The 12,168-nt window shown below is 50.2% G+C and overlaps 1 protein-coding gene across 3 annotated transcripts in view; it reads right to left on the reverse strand.

The window, feature by feature from the left end:
• Positions 1–12,168, reverse strand: part of Spns3 (sphingolipid transporter 3 (putative)) — a 50,705-nt gene that overhangs the window by 33,523 nt on the left and 5,014 nt on the right. For all 3 annotated transcript variants that reach the window (XR_007345692.1, XM_015506009.2, XM_048798395.1), the window contains exons 3-7: positions 6,332–6,468; positions 5,651–5,802; positions 4,904–4,970; positions 3,468–3,616; positions 2,542–2,694 (exon numbers count right to left, since the gene is read on the reverse strand). Coding sequence is in view for 2 of the 3 variants with exons in the window: in XM_015506009.2 (XP_015361495.1) it covers positions 2,542–2,694; positions 3,468–3,616; positions 4,904–4,970; positions 5,651–5,802; positions 6,332–6,468 (658 nt within the window). In the remaining variant the exon portion in view is untranslated. The remainder of the gene's footprint in view (positions 1–2,541; positions 2,695–3,467; positions 3,617–4,903; positions 4,971–5,650; positions 5,803–6,331; positions 6,469–12,168) is intronic.

Genomic DNA, 12,168 nt, shown 5'->3' on the forward strand with positions numbered 1-12,168 from the left:
TTTTTTTTTTTTTTTTTTTTTTTTTTTTTTTTTTTGGTACCAGAAAATTAAACCCAGGGATGCTAGAGAGCCACATCTTCAGTCCTTTTAATTTTGTTTTTGGTGCTGGGGATCGAACCCAGGGTCTTGTGCATGCAAGGCAAGCACTCTACCAACTGAACTATATCCCCTGGCCCTCCAGCCCTTTTTCGTATTTTACTTAGAGACAGGGTCTCACTGAGTTGCTTAGGTCCTCGCTAAGTTTGCTGAGGCTGGCTTTGAACTTGCGATTCTCCTGCCTCAGTCTCCTGAGCTGCTGGGATTATAGGCATACCACCACCATGCCTGTCAAGACACTTTTTAAAGGTGCTCAAAGTCATAGCTGAGCAAGACATGGGGTTACACACCTATCATTCTCTGCTACTTGGGGGGCTGAGGCAGGAGGATTGCAAGTTCAAGACCAGTCTCAGCAAATGTGCAAGATCCCGCTTCAAAATAAAAAGATCGGGGGTGTAGCTCAGTGGTAGAGCACCCCTAGGTTCAATCCCCAGTATGCCTCCAACACCCAAAAAAGGCACAGCTGAGACTGTGAGCAGCATGAACTCTTGGAAACCCAAATCTAGCCAGGATCTTTCTAGCCCCTTGGGGTTCTCTGCTGTCCTCTTATGCAAGTCTCTGGCCAGCACCAATGGCCCTAGGGGACTGGCCCCTGCTGACCTGTGTAGCTTCCCTTCTCATCTCCCTCCCTCACATTGCACAAATGACTGAGAATTCTCTAAACTCACTCTATTCTTCCTGGCTTCCCTGCCTTGGCCCACACTGCTCCCTTGGCCTAGAGCTCTGTTGTCCCTACCTCCCTTTCTCCCCCTGGCCACATCTCCTTCCCACATCCAAACAATTCCAGAATTGTGTGGGATGGCCAAGGGCCCTGTTATTACTCCAGATCTGCCACCAGGATGCAAGAATGTGATCTGTGTATGAGGACCACAAAAGTACCTCCCCCCTACACATATTCTGTGAAATGCCCCTCCACAGGCTGAGGATTATCCCCATCCCCTCTGGGTAAGGGAGACAGTATGGCGCCCATAGAGGGCAGGAACTTGCCTGAGGTCACACAGCCTCTCAAGGCAGAGCCAGTGTCCCCCAACCTTCTGCCTGCCGGATAGAAGCATGTGTGTTCCTGGAACAGCTTAAAGATCCTCGCCAAAACTTCCCAGGCTCGGAAGCTTAGCAGAGCTCTGGCTCAGCCAAGTCAAGTGACCCCCAAATCCCGGATGAATGTCACCCACAACTTGAGTCCTGCTCTGAGCCGGCCTCTGTGGGTTCCCAATACCTCTGAGAAACTTGGGACTGATTATTCAAACAGGCAGTGTGGCCGGGGCCCTCCATTAGCCCTTGAGCAAGAGAAGCAACCAAAGCACATGCCCCAGCCACCAAGCCCTGCCACACACACAAGACCTTCCCAGGATCATAGATTCTCAGAGCCAAGTTCTACGCAGCCCTGGCAAGCAGCTGTCCAAGTTCCACTTACACACCGCCCCCAGGGATTGGAAACTCAGTGCCTCCCCCTGCAGCCCCTGCCATTGGACCACTTCAGCTCTGAATGTTGGAAGTTCTCCCTGTGGCAAGCCAGAATCTTACATCCTGAAGCTTCCTGCACCAAAAAAGGTGCATTAACATCTGAGGTCTGTATAGACCCCAGCACAAGGACCTTCTGCCCACTCTAGTAGACTGAATGATAGCCTCCTAAAACGTCCTAATTTCCAAAACATTCTATGGAAAAGTACATTTGGCAGAGGCTGGAGCTCCAAGGAAGGGCACAGAGCCATGAGGAATTCTAAGCAATGTGCGGGGCAGGATCCAAGAGAAAACAGGGCCACAAGGAGACAGAAAAGCATCAGCCAGAGAAGAGGAGGAGAAGGTAAGACTGAGGGTGTCAAGGAGGAGGAATCCTTGGAGAATGGGCTCAGAGGTGGTGGGGACAGGAGAGGAGCCCAGCAGAGTAGGAGGGATGGCCAGGCAGGAAGGTGAGAGGGTATCCCCTGAGGACAGAGTATGGATGGCCCTTCCCACTCTACCAATAGCTTTCCCAGGGGTTTGGGTGTCACAAATGAGCCAGAGAATGAACAAAGACACAGGTGAAATCCCTAAGTCAGAGTTGTAATGAGGCCTTCTACTGCCTCAATTTGCAATCCATATAATGGGGTGACCTCAGAGAAAATCCTTGAGGCCCCTCGGGAGGGTGGTTGCCCAAGACTCCCCACAAAAGCCTCATTCCCCTCCGTGCAGGTGCCTTCAGGAGTCCCACAGCAGCCCCTAGAGGAGGAAGACAGAGATTTCAGCCCAGAAAGGACAAGGGAGCTACCTAGGACACACAGGGTAGCAGAGCTGATCCCACAGAGTGAGACCCAAGCCTCCTCCCTGCCAGCTAGTTCCCAAGCCTTCCCCTCTTCACCTTGTGCCCAGAAAGACCGAGTCTGGGGGCTCACATCCTCCTGAGAACCTCCCCAGCAAGATTGTCCTGAGTTGGGCCGAGTGTCCCAGCCCCCAGAGGCCCCTCACCTGTCCTGGCTGCTTCCTGGTTCCTGGAAATCAGGAACCTGCCACCCGTGGATCACACGGGCCTCAAACAGAAACTTGGGGGCCCAGAAGCCCAGGGCTCCAGTCACAAAAGCCATGGATGTCACTCCGAGGGTCGACCACACAAAACTCCAGCTGCAAGAGAAGTAACCTGACTGAAGTTGGGAGAGGGCTGGGGCCAAAAGGGCCTCTCTACTCCACGCCCCCCCCCAGCCCAGGTATGCAGGCCCTGGCTTCCAGATTCTTCCCAGAAGCACTCTGTGCTCTCGCCTCCCCAACATTCCTGAGCCTCCCTGCTCAGCCCCCTCCACACCCTTGGCTCATGCCGTTTCTTCCCCTCCTCTGCAGATCACAACTCCTGAGAGGCCCCAGCCCAACATCACATTCTCCAGGACAGCTGCCCCCGCCTGCCCCCTTTCTCCTTGGAGTCCCCTCAATGGGTCTCATGGCTCTAGAATGAAGAGAGTTGACGTTACAGTGGATCGTGAGGCCTGCCACTGCAGTGGGCTCTCCTTTGCCTCCCCCAAGGTGCCTGGGAGAGAGGAAGATGTGTCCCCATGCATCTGGGAGAGATGAGCAATGAGCTCCCAGCAGCCCCGAGGAGCGGGCAGGCCTGGAGAAAGAGATCCATTGAATCAACCAGGAAAGTGAGGCTCCGAGTCTCAGGTTCACTCGGAGTAGCAACAGAGGCAAGGCTGGACCTGGTGCCTCCTGTCCACCGTCCAGCCCCATTTTAGCGTGGGGAGGCCATGAGGGCTGAGTCCCGAGTGATGAAGGGGCATCTCAGTAGGTAAGTGGAGCTCAGAGGAGGAGGAGGCTTTACAACCAGGAGGGCCAAAGGGAGGGAGGGAGGCTGGGGCAGACAGACAGGGTTTTTGTGGCTTGCAGCAGGCAACAGGGACACTCACTTTCTTCCCAGGTATCTGACGTCCTCACACCAGCTACTCCTCAGGGTCCCCACAGCCTTCTCCCCCTGCTTCTCAGCTGCTCCTCGAGGAGGGTCTGGAACCAGCAGGATAAGCAGGATCAAGGCGACAGCCTCCAAGCAGGGCATGATCTGGGGACAGGGGGGTGGGTCCAGGAAGCTCAGAGCTACATACTACCATGACCCAGAAGGCCTGAAGAGGGCCAGCCACAGTGCCTGAACTCTGGGGACCAGATCCTGGGTCCTAGGTCCTGGTTATACACAAAGCTGGACATACCACACTGCTCCTTACCCCTTACCTCCAAGAGGATAGCTTCTCTGGGGAATAGGGTCCCCTTAGGACCTGATTAATGTCCATCTGTTCAGTGCAGATGCTACTTTACTTGGAGTCAGTGGGTCTGAGATGGTTGAAAATGGGAGCTCTGAGACTGGGCACAGTGGCACACATCTGTAATCCCAGCTTCTTAGGAGGCCGGGGCAGGAGGATTGCAAGTCGAAGGTCAGCCTCAGTCATTTAGTGAGACTGTCTCAAAAAAAGTTTTTAAAAGGGCTGGGGATACAGCTCAGTGGTAGAAAACTTGCCTAGCATGTGCAAGGTCCTGGGTTTAAACCCTAGCACTGCAAAAAAAAAGAATAAAGGGAGGAAAGAAAGAAGAAAGGGAAGGAGGGAAGAAGGAAGGGAGAAAGGAGGGAGGAAGGAAAGAAATGGGAACCCTCACCACTGAGTATTTGCTTCCTCAAGGACCTTCCTGCCCACACAGGTATCTCTCCACCTGACTCAGACCATGAGGAGATTCTTATTCAAGCCAAGTCAGACCAGCTTCCTTGAAGCCCACCCATCCCGGCTGCCTTCCATGGCGTCACATGCCAACTCAGCAGAGCCCTTCATGCAGAACCAAGCCCCCAGCTCCTTCCACCACTGAGTTCCTGCCCCTTCGGACAGATCCATATCCTTTTCCAAGATGGAGCTTGGCTGCAACCCCACAGGGCCTATCAGGCATGTTCTCAGATACTGTGCCTCCACGACCTGAGCAACCAGTCATTGAGGGCCTACTATGTGCCTGGCCCTGGACTCGCCAAGGAACTTTCCAATCCTTGTCCCAAAATAATCCTCAAGATTCTCCAGGTAGTATTCCCTCCCCCGCTTCTTTTCACATAGGCAAACGGGGGCTTCAAAGAGAGTGGCAACTTGCCTGAGGTCACACAGCAAGTAAACTGAGCAGCTGGGACTTGAACCCAAGGTTATGACTTCCACAGCCCACGTTCCACATGATGCCCCAAGCATCCAAAGCTGCCGACGTCTGACACCCCCCCCCCATGGCGCCGGGTACTGTGCCAAGTGGCTAAGGCCATGGAAGGCTGGAAAGTCCCTGCCCACCCAGGGGGAAAGTAGAGGGAAGGAAAGGAAACCGGACTCACTCGAAGGGCCCAGCGCCAGTTGCCTGTTAGCTCCACCACAGCCGACCCCAGCACATAGCCCAGACCACTGCAACGGAGGGGGCAGGGGAGATGGGAAGTGAGGTAGGGGACAGGCTCCAAGGCCAGCCTGAACCAGGGTGACCCCCACTGGCAGGTTCTAAGCCCTTTCCCCGAAAAATGTGAGCCACGTGAGGCCCAGATGTCCGCTGCCCTTGATCAGGTCACCAGTGACCTCTGGCTCCTGGCCCACCCCCCAGTGCCACTCTCTCCCCATATGAGGACACACACACCCCACCCCCAACCCTCATGCCCAAGGCTCAGCTCTGCTTGAGTCAGGCAAGTTCCGGAAACCTGGGTCACAGCTCAGGGGCCTGACAGCAAATTCCACTCTTCCCCCCCACCCGAGGATGGGGACAGGGTGTGGCCCAAACACACTTCCTCACCTCTCTGTCCAAGGCCAGCCCCTCTCTGAGCAGCCATAGGGCTTTTCCTAAATCATGCTAACCCACGGGGTATGTTCTTATCATCTCCAATCCTTCCCACAGCCCCATCAATTGGTGTTACTGCCCCCTTAGAGATGAGAAAACTGAGACTCAGAGAAGTGAAGTGACATGGTGAGGAATGGGCAGCCCTGGGATTCCAATCCCAGTCCCCCTGGTTTGGCCTCTCCTATCTCCAGCCCAGCCCCTGTTCTGACTCCTTCGGGCCTCAGGTTCCTGGGGAAGTGGACCCAGGGGTGATACCAACCTTCCCACAGGGATGAAGATATAGAAAATGGCCAGCACGCGGGTCCTCTGGTCCTTCACGAAGAGGTCACCCAAGACTGTGGGTGCGATGGTGGAGTAGCTGGCTGTGCCTGTGCCCACGACTCCTCGGGACAGGAAGAAGAGCCAGGAATACTGGGCGAGTCAGGCACAGGACCAAGGTGAGTTCCAGAAACCGTCCACGGGGTAAGGGACCTCATGACATAGGTCCAAAGGGGAAGGGTACCAGGGCGACAGAAACCTCACTTTCCACAGCCCTGCCCTGCACCCTCAAGTTCCCAAAATGACACATGTGCCCCCTGCTGGTGCGTACAGCCACCACCTGGCCCACACCCAGGGGAGCCCTTCTCCTGGGTCTCTTTGCTAACCAGGTCATTTCCCCAAGGCAGTAGCTGTTACCCCCACCCCCACCTCCAGCAGAGCTGGGCGGAAGTGAAGCAGAGGGTGACAGAGGAAGGTGCAAACCAGGAAGCCTCCTGTTAGGAAAGTCTACCCAGCTGTGCCCCACCTCGTCTCCCATCCCTGCCACTACAGTCCCTGAGTCAGACGGGGCCAGGGACAGAATGACTTGTCTCACCCTCCCCCCTCCTCTGATGGGGCTGTGTCTGGAAGCAGAGGGGGAAGGAAGGTCCCCAAGGGCCTGGGCAGGGGTACAGGCACCTACCTTAGGAGAGATGAAGGAGCTGGAAAGGCCAGCCCCTGACCAGAGCAGAATCCCGAAGCTTAGCGTGGCTTTGCGACTGTGGCGGTCACCCAGGTAGCCAAACACGGGTGCAGAAAGCAGCAGGCAGCCAATGAAGACTGGAGGAGACATACAAGGGACAGCTTGGATCCCTGCCCCACAACGGCGGGTGGGCAGTCGGCCCACAAGCTGGCATCTTGGCAGGGGGCCCGGGGCATGAAAAGAAAAAGATAAGGTGAATCTTACAATCCCTGTCTAACAGGCAACCCATCATCCAGAGCCTGTGGCACCAGGCCTGAGCCAAATCTCAGTTCTGCCATTTGCTGGCCTTGAGGCCTCTTTGGGCATCACCACAACCTTGCAGAAGCAGACACAGCCCTCCCAGGCTCTGTAAGGGGAGAGGAGAAGGGAATGTGGAACCCCCACCCCCAACGTGGAATGGATGCTAGTTTCCCCGTATTTACAAGAACATGTGACCTCTATCAGTATTGGGACTGATCTGATTTGTCACTTGTACACCTGCTGCTAGCAGGAGGAAAGTGAGGTCAGCCTGGGCCCTGTTTCAATCAGCAGATAAGGACGGCTTTGAATGAGCACACTGACTATAAACCAGTGACGATTCCCAGAGGCTGAGAAAGAAAGAGTGTGCTTTCCTAAGTAGGTACAATATTCCCCAGAAACTGACAATTGTGTCTTTGTGTGTGTATGTGTGTGTGTGTGTGAGACCACCCTACCCCCACCGTTCTGAGATTGAACCCAGGCTTTTTTAAATTGTTTTATTTTGAGACAGAGTGTCACTAAGTCACTGAAGTTGACTTTGAACTTGTGATCCTCCTTCCTCAGTCCCCTGAATTACAGGTGTGTGCCACCTGTATCATTAATGAATGTGTTTGCTCTTCTGGGAGGACAAGGAAACTGCCCTGATTTTGCTTGGCTGTGTACCACATGGCTAAGTGAACACATGCTTCTGTATCTTAAATAAAATCGCCTCCACCTTTGGAAGATGGTGAATCCCTGCCTCCAAGCTGGAAGAGCTGGCAGGTAGACAAAAGGAGGTTTGGACACTCTCCTTCACTCAGTCTCAACATTCAAGAGCCTTAGGCTTTGGAGGGCAGTGCCCAGCACTTAGGTCTCTATTCCCTGAACACAGATGATTGACCTTTCCTTTGCCCAATGAATATTCAGATTCTTCCCAGCTCATGTTCCAGCCCCTCCCACTCTCCCCTGACCCGCTCTAGTACTGGGTTAAGCCGCATGCAATTGTGGAATTTAGGCCAGTTTTGACCTACAAAACTGGCAATTTAATATGGTTCAACCTAATACTCCACAGAGAGTGATCTTTGGTGTCAAAGGCATTTAATATTTTAATACTACTACCAAACTAGGGTTCTGAAAAGTCTATATCAATTTACACTAACATAGAAGTATAGCCAGCATCCTTGCTGACACTTGATATGACGGATCATTTTATATTTGTACATCTAAAGTAAAACAAATGGTATCTCCCTGATTTTCTAATCTGCATTGTCCTTATTCCTGAGGAGGTCAAGCAATGAATGGTTCCTATGTTTACATCCTCTGCCATTTTCCTGTTGAGCTGTTGTTTGTATTTAACATAATTTGGAAATAATTTTCCCCAGTCGTTTATATTAGGTTTTAAGGATTGAAAATGCAAGCTCTAGGCTGGGATGGTGACCATTACCTGTAGTCCCAGCTACTCAAGAGGCTGAGGTGGGAGAATCACTTGAGCCCACCAGTTCGATACCAGCCTAGGCAAAATAATGTTACCCCAAGACCCCTTCTCAAAAAAAAAAAAAATTAGCCAGGCATGATAGCACATGTCTATAATCCCAGCTAATCAGGAGGCTGAGGAAGAAGGATCTCAAGTTTGAGACTAGCCTCTACAAGTAAGTAAGGCCCTCTGAAACTTAGCCAGGCAGGCCCTGTCTCAAAACTAGGAATGTGGTTTAGTGGTTCAGCACCCTGGATTCAATCAACTGTACCAGAATAAACAAATAAATGATAAGTAAATAAAAACAAGTTCTAGAACTAGATCATTTGGGTCCAAATACTGGTCCACCACTGTCTAGCTATTCAAATCTTGGTAAGATCCCTTATCATTCCTTGTTCCCCTTTCATCAACCACTCTACAGTAGTAGTACTTCCTCTATAAGGTTATTGAAAGGATTAAATAAATAAAGCACATAAAAAAATACCTGAGTGGCTTTATGTAAATGCCCAATAAGTGTTACCTATAATTATTGCTAATTGCATAGTTTCATTTGCTATCACATGGAAGTCTTTAGCTAGGATGGAGACAAATTTATCAGTCTGCCTCTGGTGGGGGAAGGTTGTTCCTTGTCTCGTTTATGCATCTCTTCTTCACCAGAAGTTGATCGAAATATCTCACCAAATCTTTTAGTGCTTTCGTGGGGTTTGGGGCAGGGATCATTTGCAGGATATAAATGTCTTCAATCTGCAGGTACTCTGAATGTCTGCAAGTACTCTTCCCAAGGACAAGACTGGTCCTCATTCCTGGCATCTCCAAATTCAAATCATTCCTGTTCTAAGGTGGGAGGAATTAATGATGGAGTCTAGAATCATATTCCCTGGATTGAATCCCAGCTTTGGCAAGACCCATAGCCTCTCTAAGCCTCAGTTTCATCATCTGCTTAACAGGCATAATAAAAACAATACCGTCCCGTGGTATTGTTGTGAAGGTTAAATGAGTTTGTATTTAAAAGACTTGGTGGAGCTGGGCTATAACTCAGTAGAGAAAGCTTATTTAGCATGCACAAGGCTCTGGGTTTAATACCTAGCACCAAAAGCATACAAAACATTTGTAATAGTGCCTGGCATGTGGTAAGGGCCAAGTTCGTGTTAGTTGGGTTGTTTATTTGTTTGTTTTGTTTTGTTTGTCTGGATTGAACCCAGGGGCACTTTACCACTGAGCTACATCCCCAGTCCTTTTTGTTTTTTGAGACAAGATCTCACTAAGTTGCTTAGGGCCTTGCTAAATTGCTGAGACTGACCTCAAACTTGCAATCCTCCTGCCTCAGCCTCCTGAGTTGCTGGGATTATAGGTGTGTGCCACGGCACCCAGCTCAGGGTTAGTTTTAAATATTTTGAATGAACTATATCCAGTAGCTTCTCTGTCCCACAGGAGGTGGAGGGGACCTGACCACTGCCTTCCCCACCTCCCTCCCCACTCACTGATAGCTCCATCAAGCTCTCTCTTAGCCATCTGTCTGTACTTCTCTGCAGTTGGAGACAGACAGCAAGGCAGGTTTTAGGGACATTGCTGGTGACCTAGAGAGGTAAAGAGACTTACCTGAGACCACCAAAAACCCAGCCTGAACATCAGAACTCCAAGCCCACTGCCCTTTCCACACACCTATTTGGGCTGCTTCTGCAAAGAGGGTCTTTTCCTTCAACCATTCACACACATACACACACCTCCCTCCACGGCACCTCCCCTATAGGAGACCTTGTAGTAATAATCCTGATCCCCACAGTAAGAATCAGAGAAGGGGGCTGGGATTGTGGCTCAGCGGTAGAGCGCTCACCTCTCACTTGCGAGGCCCTGGGTTCGATCCTCAGCACCACATAAAAATAAATAAATAAAATAAAGGTTAAAAAAAAAAAAAGAATCAGAGAAGGGAAATGTTGATTCAACAGCCATTATCTTTTGAATCAAAAAGGTTGTGGGTTGGGGCTGGAGATATAGCTTAGTTGGTAGAGTGCTTGCCTCACATGCCAAGGCCCTGGGTTCAATTTCCAGCACCACCAGAAAAAAAAAAAAGTTTGTGAGTGTCAAGCCAAGAAGGTCTCACTTTGCTAAGATATAACTAGAAGGTCAGCATCTGCTGCCCACCTCTCATCCCCGAGAGTTAGGGACAATTGGTAGAGATCCCTAATCTTCAGTGTGGCCTCGCATAACTCTGAAAGAAGCTTATAGAACAATGTATTCTCACACATTTTCAGTTGGCATTTCAAACATTTCTAAAAATATTGTTTTAATTGTCGATATACCTTTATTTTATTTATTTACTTATATGAAGTGCTGAGAATCGAACCCAGTACCTCACACATGCTAGGCAAGCGCTCTACCACTAAGCTACAACACCAGCCCCCATTTCAAAATTTTTATCATAAGTTTTATCATTTGTTGCAGAGGATGTGATTTCCAAAATTCCTGTGTACAGTTGACCCTCTGTATCCACAAGTCCCATATTATTAGATTCAAAAAAAAAAAAAAACAGGGGTCAAAAATGTTTGAAAAAATTAATTGCGTCTGCACTAAACACATACAGACTTTTTCTCCTCAGTATTCCCTAAATAATGAAATATAACAATTATTTACTTAGCATTTACATTGTGTTCGGTATTATAAAAGTAATCTAGAGATGATTTAAAGCATACGGGAGGATGCACATAGGTTCTCTGCAAATACTACACCATTTTATATAAGGGACTTGAGCATCTATGAATTTGGATATCCACAGGGGGTCCTGGAACCAATCCCTTGCAGATACCAAAGAACAACTGTGTTTTTTTTAAACTTTATTTTCATTCAAACCCTCACAGCTGTGGATAGAGTTCATTCAGTTGACAGCATTTGTTCCCCATAAAGCCCAAGTGGTAAAGCCAGCCCTCCCTGCCAAAGCAATCCCACAAATCTCACTGATTGTGAGAAAAAATGCTGGCTTCGTTCTTTCAATCGAAATAAATGTGTTGACACCCATCCCTGAAACCACTTTCTCACTTCGGAATTCTAATTTGTAGATAAATAGCAGACAGTCACGCACAGCGGGCTGGCTAGGTAAGAGGCTTGGCTCGCTGCCATGGGCGTGTGGCCTGGTGGAAAGATCCCCAATGTGTTTCTATTGATGCTCACTCTGTTAGTGCTCTGGGCCTCTCTGCAGAAGCCACAGTGGTTCCTCTGCTTGGCGCCTTGGATTTTTGATGCCCAGAGCAGTGCATCTAGGCTGGGGGCATCTCTTTCTGCTTCAGATGGAAGACAGGGGATCTTAAAGGGGGAGATGAGAAAGGAGACCCGGAGGTAGGGCACAGGCTTGCTCTCAGGCAGATCCATGTTAGGAAAGAGACATCCAGGCTTGGGAAACTAGAAGCAGATCTCTCAAAACTCTGGATGTTCATGTAGCTCCTGGGAAGTACTTCTGTATCCCTAGGGCTACCTGTACCTGGTTTGAGAGCCATGTTCTAAAGCACTGAGATAGAGTGGACTGTTAGGAGAGGGAGGAGACTACAGAGTGAAGCCACAATGTGTGCTAGTTGCTGGGTGGGGTGTAAACATCTAGGTGTCATGTGTTGTAATCAGCTGTGCATGCATGCATATATGGGAGTGGGTGTCACCATCCAGGTACTCACAGGGCAAAGGTTAGTTCAAGCCTCATGACCCCAGATGCTCCCCACCTTGGAATGGGACCTGTGGGTGCTCTCTCCTGCTAGACTTCTGGCTCTCTGTGGCCCAATGCCCTTCTGAGCCCTTATGGGAGTATGCATTGTTATCTGTCTATCCTGTCTGTGTCCTGGTAGTCAGATTTTTCAGCTCTGGCCAGGTGCCATGTGCACACCTGTAATCCCAGCAGCTCAGGAGGTTGGGACAAGAGGATCATGAGTTCAAAGCCAGCCTCAGCAATGGTGAAGTGCTAAGCAACTCAGTGAGACCCTGTCTCTAAATAAAATACAAAATAGGGCTGCGGATGTGGCTCATGGCCAAATGCCCCTGAGTTCAATCCCTGATAACCCCCACCCCCCCCCCCAAAAAAAAAAGGAAAGAAACGAGAGAATGAATA

The sequence above is a fragment of the Marmota marmota genome, unplaced genomic scaffold, assembly GCF_001458135.2.
Source record: "Marmota marmota marmota unplaced genomic scaffold, marMar, whole genome shotgun sequence".
Lineage (NCBI taxonomy): Eukaryota > Metazoa > Chordata > Mammalia > Rodentia > Sciuridae > Marmota > Marmota marmota.